Below are 20,493 nucleotides of genomic sequence, written 5' to 3'. Positions count from 1 at the left end.
CTGCACAGGCAGAACGTGCCCTAAACCTGGACAACAGCAGAACTGGTTCTCAGATTAGCATTTACTGGCTATTGTTCCTGAGATTAGTACTTCAAACACTTGGTTGTATGGTTAGATGAGCAAATAAGAGATCAGGGTAAAGCACGCACCGCAGTTTCTTCAATAAAAATAAATAAAACCATTTAAAGTAAGTAAGTGGCCTGCTGATGGTGTGCTAGTAGCTTCATTTTCCGAGTTGACAGACATACTTTAATGTTACCTGTGAAAATTTAAAGACATAGAATTTCTGCAGGTACATTGTGCATATAGTATTTTTGGTTTTGATTCCTTAATCCTGTAGGATGGGACCTAGTCAGATTTATTGACTCTTTACAGGTATCACCACCATGTCTGGGTGCTCATGGATTGTGTCTGTAGTGATATTTCTCTTCCACAGCTTGACTGGAACCTTCTATCTAGATATCTTTGTGTTTGGGGCCTGTAATGACTAGAGTGATGTCATATATGTCATTTCAATAGTATTTAATTTGATAATTTGACATAATTTTTCTTTTTTACTTTATTTTTGAAAAACTAGCAATCTTTCTAGGATAGTAAATTTTGGGTTATTTTCATGCAAAGGTATTTAATTTATCAAAAATATGAAAAACCACTAATTGAGAACATTTACGTGTACATATAGCATAAGTAGTTTGCAAATTGTATAAAGCTACAGCAGGTGGTACTTGATTTAGCAAGGAAAGCTTTTATAGTGTAAATTTACCCCAACAGCTTTATGCATCCTTCAAAATGATTTCTTGACCAGAATGCTTCAGTAAGAACATTGATCACATAACTCTTGGTTTCATAAATGTAACTTAAAATAAATTTAACATCTTGTTTAAACAGCTAAAACAAAAGGCATGATTTTGTTAGATAATTGCATATATGTATGTATTTATTTATTTTATTTATTTTTATTTTATTTTATTTTATTTTGATACGGAGTCTCGCTCTGTCACCCAGCTGGAGTGCAATGGTGCGATCTTGGCTCACTGCAACCTCCGCCTTCCAGGTTTAAGCGATTCTCGTGCCTCAGCCTCCTGAGTAGCTGGGATTACAGGCTCATGCCACTGTGTCCACCTAATTTTTGTATTTTTAGTAGAGGCAGGATTTCACCATGTTGGCCAGGCTGGTCTTGAACTCCTCCCGCCTCAGCCTCCCAGAGTGCTGGGATTACAGGTTGAGCCACCACATCTAGCCTGCACTAATATATTTAATAATATATTCCTTTAAGAATCACTTTTTGTTTTTGTCATTGTTGATAACTAAAGTTTCTTTTGATCCCTGTGATTTGAAAATTGTTGTGGAAGACTATGGATAAATTATAAAACTTCTTTTGTTGAAGCAGTGACTTACAAGTTAAATTTGTGTTTTTGGGAACAAGTGACCCAAGGCATTGCAGAACATACTACTAATTTCAGTTTCAGATGGGTCAAAAGCTTGGAATTGTGAGAGAGCATTATCTATTCAGGGAACTGCAAGTTAAGTTAATTTTAAAACTGTCACATGGCAATGATCAGTTATAACAAGCAAACAAATAAAAGTGCAAGCATATATATATATACATGCACACAAACACATAAAAATTCACAATTCTGGCCGGGTGCAGTGGCTCACACCTGTAATCCCAGCACTTTGGGAGGCCAAGGCAGGTGGATCACGAGGTCGGGAGTTCAAGACAAGCCTGGCCAAGAAGGTAAAACCCCGTCGCTATTAAAAAAAAACACACATACTGGTTTCTTCTCTTATTCTTGATCCAATGCAATATATTTAACAGAACATACTTTATAATAAGAAGTGCATGAAGATCTTGACTTCAAAGATGGGGAACATTTTTAAAACAGAGGATATACTATGTGGGTAAGTGCAGAGTGTCTAAGTGTACTAAAAACCCTAGGAGCTTTGATCAAAAGCCAGCTGGTTACATCAGTTCTGTTGGTAATCTTTCTTGCTGATCTGTGACCTTGACCTTGTGCTTGTGTCTGTATGTCAAATCTATTTTAGGGATGGGGAAACTATAGTTCAGTTTAGTAGGATTGATGCTCCCATCTCAAAGGATATCCCTGCATATATACTATAAACACTCAAGCAATTCCAGAAGAAGAAAGATCCATTTTCCATTACATTTCTTATTTTGATAGAGATTGGAAAATATTATGCTCTTGAAAACTGATAGCACCAGTTACTCCAAAGAGCTGTTGAGAAAGGTGAGAAGCAAACACTCTCTGTTAATTTTGTATTTACACTCTTTTCTTATACTTATGTGCTGCCAAAATAATTTGTTAATGATTATTTTGTGTTCATTAAGAAAAACTATTGTTTCTTTGATAACAGTAGAAGGTAGTGAATAGACATTAGTACTAATCATAAATAGGTACGTACTGTCTGTCATATAATAATTTTCTGGAGCTTTAAAAATTGTAGGTAAAATTAACTTTACTTAACAATTTTCCAGTGTCAGTATTTTCAAGACAGAGTGAAGCACAGCATCCAGAAATGTATTGTGGTTTTGAAATAGAAATTGTTTGGCAGCTTAGCTCTTTCTCTAGCTCCTTTGTCTAGATCTTTGATTTTTAACTTAAAATCTCCAACTTTTTCATCTTAATTTTGTTTAAAAATTAAATGTTTTTAAGATTAACTATAGAGGCAGTGTAAAATGAATAGCAAATTTATTGAATCCGATTCATATACCTAGGCCTTCTGAGGAGAATTCAAAACAAAGAAGCCCTTCTTTATTTTGCCGTATCAATTATGGGGTATTTCTTTCTGTCACCAGAACAGTTATTTCATCTGTCTCTTTTATTTGTGTCATCAAAGATCTTAAGTCTTTGTGATTATCCTCCATTTTATTCAGTATATAGCTGTTATGAGATAAGCAAAAGTTCCAATTTGAATGTAAGCTCATATTTAGCTTTTAAATAAACATCTGTTTGCAATTCTGTGACCCTACAGAAGAAAGTTGTGAACATAGATAACTTTTGGGGCATTAGGTGGGTTGAGTGTGTGGCTATTTCAAAACCATTTCCTTCCCCCGGAATTTATTGAAAAGACAGTAAAACATATTGGTCAGGGCTATTTCCACAACTTTATGACAGCATATCATCTTTCTCGTTAAAATGCTTGTCATTTTCATCAGCTATAATTTGACAAATTACTTAGAATCATAGGAATAAAATTTTAGATTTAGAGGGGTCCTCATATACATGTGTCCTTGCGTTGAATGCTTGAGTTACTCACGCAGGAGTGTCTCCTAATGAGTCTTTTTTAGTTGGGAATGTGAATGACACTATTTTACTCCTATGGAAGCAGCTGACGAGCAAGTTAAAGCCAATGGACCTAGAAGTTAGGAGCAAATTTGGCCTTGGGCCAAAAAATTAAGTCCTTCAGGTTGCAGTGGAGAGCAGCCTGGGCAGCTGTTTTCATCACCGGTGTCTCTGGTGTCCATGCCACCTGTCTCTGAGGAGCATCTGCACCTAAAATGAGAACCCCCGGGAGAGAGCAAGAAACTCCTCAGTTCTCATTTCAAATGTTGAGGCCCTCAGTTGAGCAAAATGTATTTAGATAATTATTTTTGGCATCTGTTAAATTGTATGACCACACATCTACCTTTTCATAAAGATAATACTTCAAAGAAAGTTATTATCTTGGAATTCAGATTCCCTTAAAAGACATATATTAATTTTGATTCATTTTTTTCAAGTAATTAGAAATATATTTTAAGAAATGAAACTTCAGGCATATTCTTTTATTGTCTTATTATTCCCTGCTGTGAAATGTCAACACTTGAATGTTTCTTTTATTCCTTTTTAAATGTTTTTTCCAATGACTTTTTATCTTTTAATTGATAATAGAGGATTCACTGTTGTCTTCTTAAATGAAACTTCGGGACCCATACCTAAAATGTTACTTTTCCTTTCTTTTTATGTGAAATTAAGTGTTGGGTTTTACGTATTTTAACTTTTCATTGGCCCTTGGTTTGGAAAGCTACTTTCATCCCTTCGGATAAAATGTTTGGAGTTACATCCTGTTGGTAAATTGTTTTTGGCTTAGTGTTTCTCATTCAGCTTTTAAAACTTCCTTTCAAAGCCCTGCTTTGGAGAACAACGAGAGTTCTCCGAATACCTGGATCTGTATTTTTTTTAAATAAAAGAGTCAATAATTAGGACTTTGGAATCTTCTTAGTATGTACTTAGATATTTTTCTTCTAATGTTTAATGAAACATATTAATGTTTTTCTTACCATTTGTATAAAAATACCCCTGAAATTATCCACAGTGGAATATAGATAATATTATTGTCCATTAGGAGTTATTCTTGAATGACATAATTTAGTAGCCCTTTGATTACTTACGCATTTTGAGGAACCAGGCAAAGCCAAGTGTCCTAATGGTCAAAGCTGCATTGTAGAAATCCCTTTCAATTCAGTACTCAAATAGGTATTACTTGATATTGCAGAACAAATTGGGGGAGATCTCATGGACACAATTGGAAGTCATGAGGTAGTCCTTAGATATAATTTAAATGGCATACCAAGTGAACTCGTAGATGTTTAATCATTTAAATGTGTTTTTAATGGAGTATTTAATTGCAAGTAAGATACTGAATCCTTAAAAACAGCTGGAGAAAGACCGTTGTCATTATTTCTCTATTCTCAACCAAAAATAGTCCTACATGTAAGAATTCTGCCAGATGCATTCTTCATTTAACTAAGTAAAATTTTATCACTTGGATTTTATCATTTTAAAGTGTGTAGAAGTTCCACAAAGTTTCCCTTTGTTTAATAAACCATTTCCAAACAGAAAATGTAAAACATATTGCAATGAAAATAGTTTAGCTATTTTAGAGAATCAATATAGCACCCATTTGTGAACTGTTAGTATGCACAGTATTTACTACTGTCTTTTATTTAAAAAGCTCTAAAAAAATTACCTATCACTTAGTTCTGTACTTTTCAGATACTTATAAAAAAAAGTAAATGTAGCTCTTTTTAAAATATACTGTGTAATTCAAGCATTTTATTAGATATTTCATTAAACTAGTTTGTGTTGAAACTTAGATCTTTCCCCAAATCAATCTACACATATGGTGAAGATTCCATGGAATTTTTTCATGGTTTAGTTTGATTTTATTACTTTCTAAAATAATTCTTTTTCACCATAATAATTTTTTCCACCACATGATGTAGATCAGTAAAATCTTAACGTTATAAACTTTAAAGGATTTTTATGCTTATAAACAATTTTAAATTAATAAAAGGAAGATTCTGTTTATAATTTTAACATTGTTAAGTAGTTGGACATGAATTTTATTATCATGAAATACATTAACCTTTGATATACTATCAGGGTTCTTTGGACTCAGTTTTAGTTTTCAAATGCTTTTTAAAAAAATATATTTGTAAGTGGTAGGAAGGATAATACCACATTTTTGAAGTTTTAATGAATGTGTCCTTAATAGACTCAAACATAGTACCTTGCTGTTACTATATATGTCCATTGGAACCTTTTAGAAGTCAAAAGTACATATGGAATCTTCGTGATCTTATTTTTTCTGTATCTTTAAGTATTTTGGCATTTTACCATTTTGGCAATGAATTTATTATTTATTCCCAACTGTCCTTTAAAAAAAAAAGGCTAAAATAATAAAAAGTAAAAATAATGAAAGTGTCTAGAAGGATGATGCAATACTAAAACAAATCATCACTGTTATACCATCATTCTATTCCTCCCCTCCCCTCCCCTGCCTTTCGTTCTTTCTCTCTCTCTCTCTCCCTTCCTTCCTTCTTTCCTTTTTTTTTTTTTTTTAAAGAAATAGTGTCTTATTCTGTCACGCAGGCTAGAATGCGGTGTACAGTAACTCAGTCATAGCTCACTGTAACCTCAAACTCCTGGGCTCAAGTGATCCTCCCACCTCAGCCTTCCAAAGTGCTAGGATTACAGGCTAGCCACTATACCCAGCCCCATCTTCAGTTTTCTTAGAGCCCATTATACTACATTATCTTTCAAGAATGTAAAAAAATAAAAATAAAACATCTGGAGACACTCTCTTTATAGTCTTTCCCTTTTGTTTTAAGTTTTTATTAAAAATTGATGATTCAGTATTTTTCTGTCTGTAATGTCAAAGAGGAAAGTTGACATACGAAGATATTTCACTTAGATAAACCAGAAGATGAATGGAAAAAAACTGATGCTAATACTTTACACGTGAATGATTATGGTGCTTTTGATTATATAAGCAATACCACTGACTGTTGTCTTCAGATACATCCTAGATGAATGTTTCCTTCCTTCCGTCCGTTCGTCCTTCCTGTTCTTTCTTTCCACAGGGTCTTGCTCTGTCACCCAGGCTAAAGTGCACAGGTGCTATCATGGCTTACTGCAGCCTTGACTTCCCCAGACTCAGGTGATCCTCCCACCTCAGCCTCCCAAGTAGCTGAAACTGCAGGCTGATAACATCACAGCCAGCTATTTTTTTTTTAATGTTTTTGTAAAGACGGGGTCTCGCCATGTTGCCCAGGCTGGTCTCGAACTCCTGGGCTCGAGCATTCATCCTGCCTCAGCCTCTGAAAGTGCTGAAGTTACAGGCATGAGCCACTGCGCCCAGCCCCTAGGTGAATTTTCTCAAACACAGGGAGCAGTGAGTAACAATATAGTTCAAAAATACAGTTCTCAGGACAAAAAGTAAGTATAGTATTTTCATACAGTTAGTTATTCATTAGGAAAGACTGCATTGCTCGGTATTCAACACTCAAGTGTTTTGTGGCAAAAACTTCAATGGCTCTGTTTTCTTCAAAGGGTGTGTGACAGTATTCTTTCATCTTTTATGATTTTTGGAACACCAAATTTATTTGAAACTGTTCGTAAGTGGACAGATACTTAAGGCGGGTGTTTGATAGAGGAGATTGTAAAGAAAGAGATGATACAGAAATGAAGTAATTCATTGGATTGATCATTGTAATTGCTGTTAATCTAAAAATGAAATATATTGGGCAATTACGAAGCAGAAATTTCTGTCATCTTTTCAACATCATTATGAGCTATTAAAATTATCAAAAGTAACACATTTTGAATTCTTCAAGTACAAAAAGAAGACCCAAGAGGCCTTTTAAACACATACCTGAAATCTGGAATCAATATTTATAAATATTTCCAGGTTCATCCATGAACCTGTTGATGAGCTGTCAGTTTCAAAGCGCCTTGTCCTTTTCAGATGTATACTCCTTCAAAACCAGGAAAACAGGGAATGAAGAATTGAATTACAATGTTATGTTTAAATTCTTATGAAAAAAATCAGTGAAGTTGTTTTATGTCATTTCTTTCTTATTGTGTAAATTATTCATGAATTAACTTAAATATTAATAAAATGTCTTTTGGACCCAGATGATAAATGATGATGACTGTTTTTCTTGGTGTACTGAGGGTTAAAATGAACTAAAATTGTAAAAGAGCCAGGTGTGGTGGTTCACGCCTGTAATCCCAGCACTTTGAGAGGCCAAGGCAGGAGGACCACTTGAGGCTAAGAGTTCAAGATGAGCCTTGGCAACATAGTGAGATCCCCATCTCCACAGGAAAAAAAAAAAAAAATCAGCTCTGCATGGTGGCACACACCTGTATTCCCAGCTGCTTGGGAGACTGAGGTGGGAGAATCACTTGAGTCCAGGAGGCTGAGGCTGCAGTGAGCTGTGATCTCACCACTGCAGTCCAGCCTGGGCAATAGAGTGCGAACTTGTCTCAAAAAAAAAAAAAAAAAAAATTATGCGAGCTGATTTTCACTTAAGACGATAATACTGAAATCAAAATTTAGTACTTCTTGGTATCCTGAATGTTATACTAAATTTTTTGTTAAAATTAACCATTTTTTCCTCAAAATTTTATGGAACCACTCTATAAAAATGACAGCCAAGTTGAAACAAACATCACTCAGTTAGCTTTTATTCTATTATTGTGTAGGTTTTACTTTTTTCTCGTTGTATATATGCATTTTTAGTGTTCATAAAAGATGTTTCTTCACTTTGCATGTCATATCTACGAACCTAATGTTTAAAGGCAGGCTAGTAATATAATCTACTTAGTTTGTAAACTAAGTTTTTCCTTCTGGCACCTCATGAGAGTTGCAGAATTTATGATGCCTTTATTTGTTCTTAGTATTTTTTCCCTTTTTTTTTTTCTTTTTCTGTCCCTTTAGTATTTTTACTTCCTTTGGTTCTTCTCATCCGCCATAAGCCAAATTCTAGAAAAGTTCTGTTTTCTTTACTTAGAAGTTATTTAACAAGTATATACCATACAAGTAAAGTCTCTCCCTTGCTGTGATGCAAATGTTTAATAACTTTAAATAGACACATGCACAAGCTCTAATGAAATCACCATCAAAATTAAGAAAATAACAAACCAGAGGATTCAATATTTTATAAACAATTCCAGTTTCAAAATATACATTAATTGCAATTCTCTGAAGCAGGGGTTCCCAACCCCCAGGCCAAGCCTGTTAGGAACTGGGCCACACAGCAGGCGGTGAGCAGTGGGCCAGCAAGCATTACCGCCTGAGCTCCGCCTCCTGTCACATCGGTGGCAGCATTAGATTCTCATAGAAGTGCGAACCCTAGTGTAAACTGCACATGTGAGGGATCTAGGTTCCCCACTGTTTATAAGAATCTAATGCCTGATGATCTGAGGTGGAACAGTTTCATCTTGAAACCATCTCCACCCCGCTACTCCATGCAAAAATTATCTTCCATGAAACCAGTCTCTGGTGCCAAAAAGGTTGGGGACTGCTGCTCTAAAGAAACCTAATTATTAAATGTGTGTTGACATTTAGGTATTTGTAACTAAATATACTCAAGTATACACCTGGCAACATTCTTAAGTTATATTTATATAAAACCAGGCAAGAGAACTATATGTTGGAATTTCATGAATAATGTGGTTGTCTTTCACTAAAAGAAAATGAGTTAAGCTAATATTGAATAACTTAAAATAACATTTTAACCTTAAAACGTCTATTTATTACGTAGTGGTCATATTTTACCTTAATACCCTAGATCCATAGGCCCCAACAAGCTGTACTATTTAGTATCGTGCCTCATTTTCTTTTTTTGCTGTATTTCTCAATTACATTCTATACTATAGAAATGAAAAGGCAAGGATTGGGAAAGGTGAGGAGGATTGTTAGTGATTTCTCCCTCTCTAGTTTAAGAGATAGAAAAGGAAGATATCTAAAGAAATTTGGCTCACTCTGCTCCCTGAAGAGCTTTCAATAGAAGGAGCTAAGTGCATTCAGGCCTTAAGGGGTGTAAGAATTCCTGCTTTCCTAGGATAGACACTTCATTTTCTGCTAGAACAGTGGTAGGTGTTGCTGCTGTGTCACCTGAGGCAGCCTCTCCACGTGACCACAATCTTTGATTTACAGATTTATCTCATTTAAAAAACAGGTCTCCATGAGAAAATCCTTTTTCTCCACTACTGCATGTAATTGGTACGTTTTATAGGATTTTTTTCAAAGAAATTAATGAAAAATAACTGCCTTGACTTAGAATATTTTGGAAGCAATTGTTCATCTTCCTTTTAAATCTGTTCTAAATGTGTTACTGGTCCACTTCTCTAGAAGAAAGTGTGAAAGCTTAGTGCATACACATAGTGACTTTTATCCATACTATGGTAACCACATTTTCTGAACTAAAAATGTTTGTTTTATAGTTTTCATTTAAAAATCTTAAAACAATCTTTGGAAGATTTTTCAAATCACATTTTTTAATTTTTTTGTGCTTGGTGATATAAGAGTCATGTGAAAATGTGAAAAGAAGTAGCATGAGGAGAAGATATTTTTATTATTAGAGATATTCTAGAAACTTAAAGGTGGACGTTCACCTTGCCTGGTTCTCTAGATGTTGTCTATCACATCCCTTTTTAAAAATGAACATAATTCACCAATCCTAAGACAGATCTCGAAGCAGATTGGGAGTTCAGTAAGAATATGTTGTATTGATTTAAATGAAATAAACAATTGAATATTTAGAATGACCTTCTCCTTGTCATTCCTTTAAGTGATGAACTACAGTGTGTGGTTTCAAATTTGTGATTCGAATTATTTTAGTATCTCATCTATATATTTTTTGAGAGTGAGAGAATGTGTGTGTTTGAATGTCAAAATCCCTTCCTTCCTACTGGGAATCTGGTCATTGAATAACTTAATGTATCCCAAGATTCAGTTATCTGTTGACTGTGTTGCACTGTAGTAATTATAATTAGCACAGTCCTCAGACCCAAGGAGCTTAATAAAATTATTTGTATATGTCATTTTCGTTCTTGAAGTTAAAAATTGTTTTCCTATGTAAGAAATGATTTTCAACCTGAGAAAGCTGATTGCCAAAAAATGGATTATTAAGAGATGATTATTCTTAGTATCTGTCATCTACTTTCTCTGTGAAGATAGGAAATAAATGGTAGAGAGGTAAATAAATGGTAAAATACAGTGTTAGAGCTCCTTTACAAGGAAACTGTGATAGTTCCTTTTTAAATCAACTTCCAAATCTGCTTTGTAAATTCAGAAATGTGTAAATTCAGTCTTTTTAAAGCAATGAATAATACTTTGCAAATTATATCATGCACAGTAAAAAGTAGAAAGCAATAACAGGAGTAATATGAATTCAAAGATGCTCCTTATTCCATTCTTATTCTTAAATAAAGTATGTTTTATGGCTGTTTACAAACCAGTTTTCAAATGACTGGTATGATTTTGACTTTCTTGAGTCTACCCAAGAACAAAAAGGTTGGCAGTGGTGTGGAGAGAAATACAGTGGACTTGCATATGCCATTAAATGGTTGTTAAATGTCTTAACTAGTTGAGAATTAATTGTATATTAGCAGTTGTTATTTTTGTTTTGTTTGTTTAGAGATAGAGTGTCATTCTGTCACCCAGGCTGGAGTGCAGTGGCACGATCTCGGCTCACTGCAACCTCTGCCTACCAGGTTCAAGCAATTCTACCGCCTCAGCCTCCTGAGTAGCTGGGACTACAGGCGCATGCCACCATACCCGGCTAATTTTTGTATTTTTACTAGAGATGGGGTTTCACCATTTTGGTCAGGTTGGTCTCAAACTCCTGACCTCAGGCGATCCACCCACCTCGGCCTCCTAAATTGCTGGGATTACAGGTGTGAGCCACCGTACCCGGCCATATTAAGTTTTTTTGAGAGAATTAGAGAACTGTGTTTCCTCAACTCCAAGATGTTATCAGTACCCGTATGTTTTATACCACTAAGAAAGAAAAATAAGCCTCCAATTAAGCAACATGCCATCAATTGTAAAATATAACCAAAGGGGGGAAAAAAGTAGTGTTTAGCTGGGATACCTCCCTACTCCCTGAAAAACAAGTCAGGGTTTTATTAGTAAATGAAAATGGGAGAATGGATATTTGGTGGCAGTCATGATAACCATTTCATTTCTATATCATTATTAACCTCTTAAAATATCCATCTTAAGTACATTATGGCAAAGCTTCTTAAAATGGTGGCATCGGAATCTCAAGAAACTCTCTTCTCATCCTACTCCTTACACAGTTGAAATTAATTGTTGCTGCCTCCTTTCTGTATCTTTTTCTTTGGCTATCATTTCTTATCCTTTTAATCAGTAAATTCAACAATTTGATACAATCAGATAATTATTTCCTAAAGTTTGACTTAGAGTTAAGCATTGTACTTAAAAAGCTACAGGGTAGTCTTTCAATTAAAATTTATCTTTTAAATTCCATAGGGACCAAGGTATTTGTTGATAGCTTCAGGTCTGATAACTTAAACAAAATGTTCTGGCATCTTGAAAAACAAACTGCATGGAATTTATTCCAGCTTCTCTTCCAAAGGTGTAATGGCCCCCCTTCCTTAGGTCAATTTTGACACTTACCTATCAAGTTTTCAGAAATGCAATGAGTTCTTGCTTCTTCTGTTGTGTATGTGTTAGTGATAGGAAATTTTTTGGTCTCTTCTTAGATAATAAATATCATTGGAATATTTTTCAAACTGTGACTAAAATGTCTTTGGCATTCTCCATTGTACTTTTTATATATGTTTATGCCCTCCCTGTCTTCTGTATCTGTAAGGAATGGACCTGACATTAAGACTTCTCCATAGAGCACATGAGTAAGGATTTACTAACGAACTACATTAAACCCTTGATAGCCCTGAACAAGCATCTAAAGAATCACTCCTCTCTGTCTTTAATAAGTCATGGTAAAAAGTATGGGTAGGTAAGTTTATGACTGTATTTTAATGTTTATGAATATGATTAAGATGGTCACACTTTGAACAGGCTCACAAAATAATCTTCAACTTGTTAGTGGTTTCATTTTTTTGAAAACGGAAATTCTAAAAATTACTTACGGAATGTCTGGTGTTTGGGGGATGATGTCAGAAATGAATCTGTTCTGTTGGCCTCAACCCCACATCAGACTCATCAGAGTCTGCATCTCTTTTCCTTTTTCTGCACTTCTACTTTTGTTTCTTCCTAAGTGCCCAGTAATGTAAGGAAGCAAGTTCTAGTTCCCCTATAGAGCTATAAAGCTATAAAGGAGACTGAACATTCACATTACTTTGCAGAAAGGTGCCTATGAAAATTCAGAGACTTGGCGGCTTTGGAAGATGGCTATGTAACATTAAAGTATGTTCTCTTCTCTAATGATTTGATCATTTTAACAGTATGCATTAACCCACAGGATTTCCAGTAGACATTTTCAATTGAATAGGAACGGCAATAAAACAAATTACTAAAGTGACTCTAATCCATGTATATGTCTATTATTTATATGTAATATATATATACACTTACAGATGCTATATTATTTTGCTTGTAGGTATCATAACATGATTCTAGTTCTGCCTCCTTAACTATTCTTATTTTTATTTTTTTTAGAACACTGGTATTTGCATTTAATGGGGAACAAAAGATGAAGAAGGAAAAGGAATATAGTCACTAAGGATTCTATCTGCTTACTGCTACAGACCTATGTGTTAAGGAATTCTTCTCCTCCTTCTTGCGTAGAAGTTGATCAGCTCTGTGGTCAGACTGCATTTATCTTGTCATTGCCAGAAGAAATCTTGGACAGAATGTAACAGTACGTCTCTCTCTGTTTGCGATGGAAGGTGATAAACTGATACTCCTTTATTAAAGTTACATCGCACTCACCACAGAAAACCATTCTTTAAAGTGAATAGAAACCAAGCCCTTGTGAACACTTCTATTGAACATGACTCATGGAGAAGAGCTTGGCTCTGATGTGCACCAGGATTCTATTGTTTTAACTTACCTAGAAGGATTACTAATGCATCAGGCAGCAGGGGGATCAGGTACTGCCGTTGACAAAAAGTCTGCTGGGCATAATGAAGAGGATCAGAACTTTAACATTTCTGGCAGTGCATTTCCCACCTGTCAAAGTAATGGTCCAGTTCTCAATACACATACATATCAGGGATCTGGCATGCTGCACCTCAAAAAAGCCAGACTGTTGCAGTCTTCTGAGGACTGGAATGCAGCAAAGCGGAAGAGGCTGTCTGATTCTATCGTGAATTTAAACGTAAAGAAGGAAGCTTTGCTAGCTGGCATGGTTGACAGTGTGCCTAAAGGCAAACAGGATAGCACATTACTGGCCTCTTTGCTTCAGTCATTCAGCTCTAGGCTGCAGACTGTTGCTCTGTCACAACAAATCAGGCAGAGCCTCAAGGAGCAAGGTTATGCCCTCAGTCATGATTCTTTAAAAGTGGAGAAGGATTTAAGGTGCTATGGTGTTGCATCAAGTCACTTAAAAACTTTGTTGAAGAAAAGTAAAGTTAAAGATCAAAAGCCTGATACGAATCTTCCTGATGTGACTAAAAACCTCATCAGAGATAGGTTTGCAGAGTCTCCTCATCATGTTGGACAAAGTGGAACAAAGGTCATGAGTGAACCGTTGTCATGTGCTGCAAGATTACAGGCTGTTGCAAGCATGGTGGAAAAAAGGGCTAGTCCTGCCACCTCACCTAAACCTAGTGTTGCTTGTAGCCAGTTAGCATTACTTCTGTCAAGCGAAGCCCATTTGCAGCAGTATTCTCGAGAACACGCTTTAAAAACGCAAAATGCAAATCAAGCAGCAAGTGAAAGACTTGCTGCTATGGCCAGATTGCAAGAAAATGGCCAGAAGGATGTTGGCAGTTTCCAGCTCCCAAAAGGAGTGTCAGGCCATCTTAATGGTCAGGCAAGAACATCATCAAGCAAACTGATGGCTAGCAAAAGTAGTGCTACAGTGTTTCAAAATCCAATGGGTATCATTCCTTCTTCCCCTAAAAATGCAGGTTATAAGAACTCACTGGAAAGAAACAATATAAAACAGGCTGCTAACAATAGTTTGCTTTTACATCTTCTTAAAAGCCAGACTATACCTAAGCCAATGAATGGACACAGTCACAGTGAGAGAGGAAGCATTTTTGAGGAAAGTAGTACACCTACAACTATTGATGAATATTCAGATAACAATCCTAGTTTTACAGATGACAGCAGTGGTGATGAAAGTTCTTATTCCAACTGTGTTCCCATAGACTTGTCTTGCAAACACCGAACTGAAAAATCAGAATCTGACCAACCTGTTTCCCTGGATAACTTTACTCAATCCTTGCTAAACACTTGGGATCCAAAAGTCCCAGATGTAGATATCAAAGAAGATCAAGATACCTCAAAGAATTCTAAGCTAAACTCACACCAGAAAGTAACACTTCTTCAATTGCTACTTGGCCATAAGAATGAAGAAAATGTAGAAAAAAACACCAGCCCTCAGGGAGTACACAATGATGTGAGCAAGTTCAATACACAAAATTATGCAAGGACTTCTGTGATAGAGAGCCCCGGTACAAATCGGACTACTCCAGTGAGCACTCCACCTTTACTTACATCAAGCAAAGCAGGGTCTCCCATCAATCTCTCTCAACACTCTCTGGTCATCAAATGGAATTCCCCACCATATGCCTGCAGTACTCAGTCTGAAAAGCTAACAAATACTGCATCTAACCACTCAATGGACCTTACAAAAAGCAAAGACCCACCAGGAGAGAAACCAGCCCAAAACGAAGGTGCACAAAACTCTGCAACTTTTAGTGCCAGTAAGCTGTTACAAAATTTAGCACAATGTGGAATGCAGTCATCCATGTCAGTGGAAGAGCAGAGACCCAGCAAACAGCTGTTAACTGGAAACACAGATAAACCGATAGGTATGATTGATAGATTAAATAGCCCTTTGCTCTCAAATAAAACAAATGCAGTTGAAGAAAATAAAGCATTTACTAGTCAACCAACAGGTCCTGAACCAGGGCTTTCTGGTTCTGAAATAGAAAATCTGCTTGAAAGACGTACTGTCCTCCAGTTGCTCCTGGGGAACTCCAACAAAGGGAAGAGTGAAAAAAAAGAGAAAACTCCCTTAAGAGATGAAAGTACTCAGGAACACTCAGAGAGAGCTTTAAGTGAACAAATATTGATGGTGAAAATAAAATCTGAGCCTTGTGATGACTTACAAATTCCTAACACAAATGTGCACTTGAGCCATGATGCTAAGAGTGCCCCATTCTTGGGTATGGCTCCTGCTGTGCAGAGAAGCGCACCTGCCTTACCAGTGTCCGAAGACTTTAAATCGGAGCCTGTTTCACCTCAGGATTTTTCTTTCTCCAAGAATGGTCTGTTAAGTCGATTGCTAAGACAAAATCAAGATAGTTACCTGGCAGATGATTCAGACAGGAGTCACAGAAATAATGAAATGGCACTTCTAGAATCAAAGAATCTTTGCATGGTCCCTAAGAAAAGGAAGCTTTATACTGAGCCATTAGAAAATCCATTTAAAAAGATGAAAAACAACATTGTTGATGCTGCAAACAATCACAGTGCCCCAGAAGTACTGTATGGGTCCTTGCTTAACCAGGAAGAGCTGAAATTTAGCAGAAATGATCTTGAATTTAAATATCCTGCTGGTCATGGCTCAGCCAGCGAAAGTGAACACAGGAGTTGGGCCAGAGAGAGCAAAAGCTTTAATGTTCTGAAACAGCTGCTTCTCTCAGAAAACTGTGTGCGAGATTTGTCCCCGCACAGAAGTAACTCTGTGGCTGACAGTAAAAAGAAAGGACACAAAAATAATGTGACCAACAGCAAACCTGAATTTAGCATTTCTTCTTTAAATGGACTGATGTACAGTTCCACTCAGCCCAGCAGTTGCATGGATAACAGGACATTTTCATACCCAGGTGTAGTAAAAACTCCTGTGAGTCCTACTTTCCCTGAGCACTTGGGCTGTGCAGGGTCTAGACCAGAATCTGGGCTTTTGAATGGGTGTTCCATGCCCAGTGAGAAAGGACCCATTAAGTGGGTTATCACTGATGCAGAGAAGAATGAGTATGAAAAAGACTCTCCAAGATTGACCAAAACCAACCCAATACTATATTACATGCTCCAAAAAGGAGGCAATTCTGTTACCAGTCGAGAAACACAAGACAAGGACATTTGGAGGGAGCCTTCATCTGCTGAAAGTGTCTCACAGGTCACAGTCAAAGAAGAGTTACTTCCTACTGCAGAAACGAAAGCTTCTTTCTTTAATTTAAGAAGCCCTTACAATAGCCATATGGGAAATAATGCTTCTCGCCCACACAGCGCAAATGGAGAAGTTTATGGACTTCTGGGAAACGTGCTAACGATAAAGAAAGAATCAGAATAAAATGTACCTGCCATCCAGTTTTGGATCTTTTTAAAACTAATGAGTACGAACTTGAGATCTGTATAAATAAGAGCATGATTTGAAAAAAGCATGGTATAATTGAAACTTTTTTCATTTTGAAAAGTATTGGTTACTGGTGATGTTGAAATATGCATACTAATTTTTGCTTAACATTAGATGTCATGAGGAAACTACTGAACTAGCAATTGGTTGTTTAACACTTCTGTATGCATCAGATAACAACTGTGAGTAGCCTATGAATGAAATTCTTTTATAAACATAAATAATAGGCATAAATTAAAATGTAAAACTCCATTCATAGTGGATTAATGCATTCTGCTGCCTTTATTAGGGTACTTTATTTTGCTTTTCAGAAGTCAGCCTACATAACACATTTTTAAAGTCCAAACTGTTAAACAACTCTTTAAAGGACAATTATCCAATAAAAAAAAACCTAGTGCTGATTCACAGCTTATTATCCAATTCAAAAATAAATTAGAAAAATATATGCTTACATTTTTCACTTTTGCTAAAAAGAAAAAAAAAGGTGTTTATTTTTAACTCTTGGAAGAGGTTTTGTGGTTCCCAATGTGTCTGTCCCACCCCGATCCTTTTCAATATATATTTCTTTAAACCTTGTGCTACTTAGTAAAAATTGATTACAATTGAGGGAAGTTTGATAGATCCTTTAAAAAAAAAAGGCAGATTTCCATTTTTTGTATTTTAACTACTTTACTAAATTAATACTCCTCCTTTTACAGAATTAGAAAAGTTAACATTTATCTTTAGGTGGTTTCCTGAAAAGTTGAATATTTAAGAAATTGTTTTTAACAGAAGCAAAATGGCTTTTCTTTGGACAGTTTTCACCATCTCTTGTAAAAGTTAACTCTCACCATTCCTGTGGTACCTGCGAGTCTTATGACCAGGATTCCTTAAAGCTGAACTCAGACCACTTGCATTAGAACCATCTGGAGCACTTGTTTTAAAATGCAGATTCATAGGCAGCATCTCAGATCTACAGAACAAGAATCTCTGCTAAGTGGACCTGGAATCTTCCATCTGCATCTTAACATGCTCTCTAGGTGTTTCTTGTGTTTGAGAACCATGACTTATGACTTTCCTCAGAACATGAGACTGTAAAACAAAAACAAAAAACTATGTGATGCCTCTATTTTCCCCAATACAGTCACACATCAGCTCAAAATTTGCAATATTGTAGTTCATATATTACCGTTATGTCTTTGGAAATCGGGTTCAGAACACTTTTTATGACAAAAAAAAATTGGGTGGAGGGGATAACTTTCATATCTGGCTCAACATCTCAGGAAAATCTGTGATTATTTGTGTGTTCTAATGAGTAACATCCACTTAGTTAGCCTTAGGGATGGAAAAACAGGGCCACTTACCAAACTCAGGTGATTCCAGGATGGTTTGGAAACTTCTCCTGAATACATCCTTAACCTTTATTAAAACCATTGTCCTAAGAACAATGCCAACAAAGCTTACAACATTTAGTTTAAACCCAAGAAAGGCACTAAACTCAGATTGACTAAATAAAAAGTACAAAGGGCACATATACATGACAGAATTGTACACAATCACTCCATTGGATCTTTTACTTTAAAATAGTGATGAAAAGTACATGTTGATACTGTCTTAGAAGAAATTAATATATTATTGAAGCCACATGGGGTTTCAATTGTGAAACAGGTCTGTTTTTTTGGTTCAGTTTGTACAATCCACAATTCATTCACCAGATATTTTGTTCTTAATTGTGAACCAGGTTAGCAAATGACCTATCAAAAATTATTCTATAATCACTACTAGTTAGAAGGATATTGATTTAAAATTGTTCTACTTGAAGTGGTTTCTAAGATTTTTATATTAAAAATAGGTGTGATTTCCTAATATGATCTAAAACCCTAAATGGTTATTTTTCCTCAGAATGATTTGTAAATAGCTACTGGAAATATTATACAGTAATAGGAGTGGGTATTATGCAACATCATGGAGAAGTGAAGGCATAGGCTTATTCTGACATAAAATTCCACTGGCCAGTTGAATATATTCTATTCCATGTCCATACTATGACAATCTTATTGTCAACACTATATAAATAAGCTTTTAAACAAGTCATTTTTCTTGATCGTTGTGGAAGGTTTGGAGCCTTAGAGGTATGTCAGAAAAAATATGTTGGTATTCTCCCTTGGGTAGGGGGAAATGACCTTTTTACAAGAGAGTGAAATTTAGGTCAGGGAAAAGACCAAGGGCCAGCATTGCTACTTTTGTGTGTGGGGGGGGGGGGTTTGTTTTGTTTTTTGGTTGGTTGGTTTTCGTTGTTGTTAACAAAGGAATGAGAATATGTAATACTTAAATAAACATGACCACGAAGAATGCTGTTCTGATTTACTAGAGAATGTTCCCAATTTGAATTTAGGGTGATTTTAAAGAACAGTGAGAAAGGGCATACATCCACATATTCACTTTGTTTATGCATATGTAGATACAAGGATGCACATATACACATTTTCAAGGACTATTTTAGATATCTAGACAATTTCTTCTAATAAAGTCATTTGTGAAAGGGTACTACAGCTCATTGACATCAGTAAGGTAGCATTCATTACCTGTTTATTCTCTGCTGCATCTTACAGAAGAGTAAACTGGTGAGAGTATATATTTTATATATATATATATAATATGTATATATATATATATTGACTTGTTACATGAAGATGTTAAAATCGGTTTTTAAAGGTGATGTAAATAGTGATTTCCTTAATGAAAAATACATATTTTGTATTGTTCTAATGCAACAGAAAAGCCTTTTAATCTCTTTGGTTCCTGTATATTCCATGTATAAGTGTAAATATAATCAGACAGGTTTAAAAGTTGTGCATGTATGTATACAGTTGCAAGTCTGGACAAATGTATAGAATAAACCTTTTATTTAAGTTGTGATTACCTGCTGCATGAAAAGTGCATGGGGGACCCTGTGCATCTGTGCATTTGGCAAAATGTCTTAACAAATCAGATCAGATGTTCATCCCAACATGACAGTATTCCATTTCTGGACATGACGTCTGTGGTTTAAGCTTTGTGAAAGAATGTGCTTTGAATCGAAGGGTCTTAAAGAATTTTTTTAATCGTCAACCACTTTTAAACATAAAGAATTCACACAACTACTTTCATGAATTTTTTAATCCCATTGCAAACATTATTCCAAGAGTATCCCAGTATTAGCAATACTGGAATATAGGCACATTACCATTCATAGTAAGAATTCTGGTGTTTACACAACCAAGTTTGATGCGATCTGCTCAGTAATATAATTTGCCATTTTTATTAGAAATTTAATTTCTTCATATGATGTCATGAAACTGTACATACTGCAGTGTGAATTTTTTTGTTTTGTTTTTTAATCTTTTAGTGTTTACTTCCTGCAGTGAATTTGAATAAATGAGAAAAAATGCATTGTCTCTGGTTTGAAATGACTGTTATTTTGTGGGCTTTCTCTGGTTTTTAGGTTTTCCATAAACATAAAACACATTGCTATGAATATAACAGTGATCTTCAAGGATGTTTTGCCCTTCTTAGAAAAATAAAGGGGACAAAAAAGAAGGTGGCTAGCAAGTTAGTGCACTAGAAACAGGGTAATTAAGGCATAACTCAAAGTGACAATCAGCCTATGGCCTTTCTCCCATGATTCAGTGTGTAACTAGTTGATCACTGTAAATTTTTAA

The 20,493-nt window shown here is 35.6% G+C and overlaps 1 protein-coding gene across 22 annotated transcripts in view; it reads left to right on the top strand.

Moving 5' to 3' along the window:
• NRIP1 (nuclear receptor interacting protein 1) overlaps positions 1-20,229 on the top strand; it is a 105,057-nt gene extending 84,828 nt beyond the window's left edge. For all 22 annotated transcript variants that reach the window (XM_531518.8, XM_009443058.5, XM_063803735.1 and 19 more), the window contains one exon: positions 12,940-20,229. In XM_531518.8, the coding sequence (XP_531518.1) occupies positions 13,274-16,750 (3,477 nt within the window). In that variant the 5' untranslated portion in view covers positions 12,940-13,273 and the 3' untranslated portion in view covers positions 16,751-20,229. The remainder of the gene's footprint in view (positions 1-12,939) is intronic.
• Positions 20,230-20,493: the final 264 nt, after the last annotated feature.

Source organism: Pan troglodytes, chromosome 22 (genome assembly GCF_028858775.2).
Source record: "Pan troglodytes isolate AG18354 chromosome 22, NHGRI_mPanTro3-v2.0_pri, whole genome shotgun sequence".
Lineage (NCBI taxonomy): Eukaryota > Metazoa > Chordata > Mammalia > Primates > Hominidae > Pan > Pan troglodytes.
Note: the sequence above shows the minus strand (reverse complement) of the source record. Positions and strands in the feature narration are given on the sequence as shown.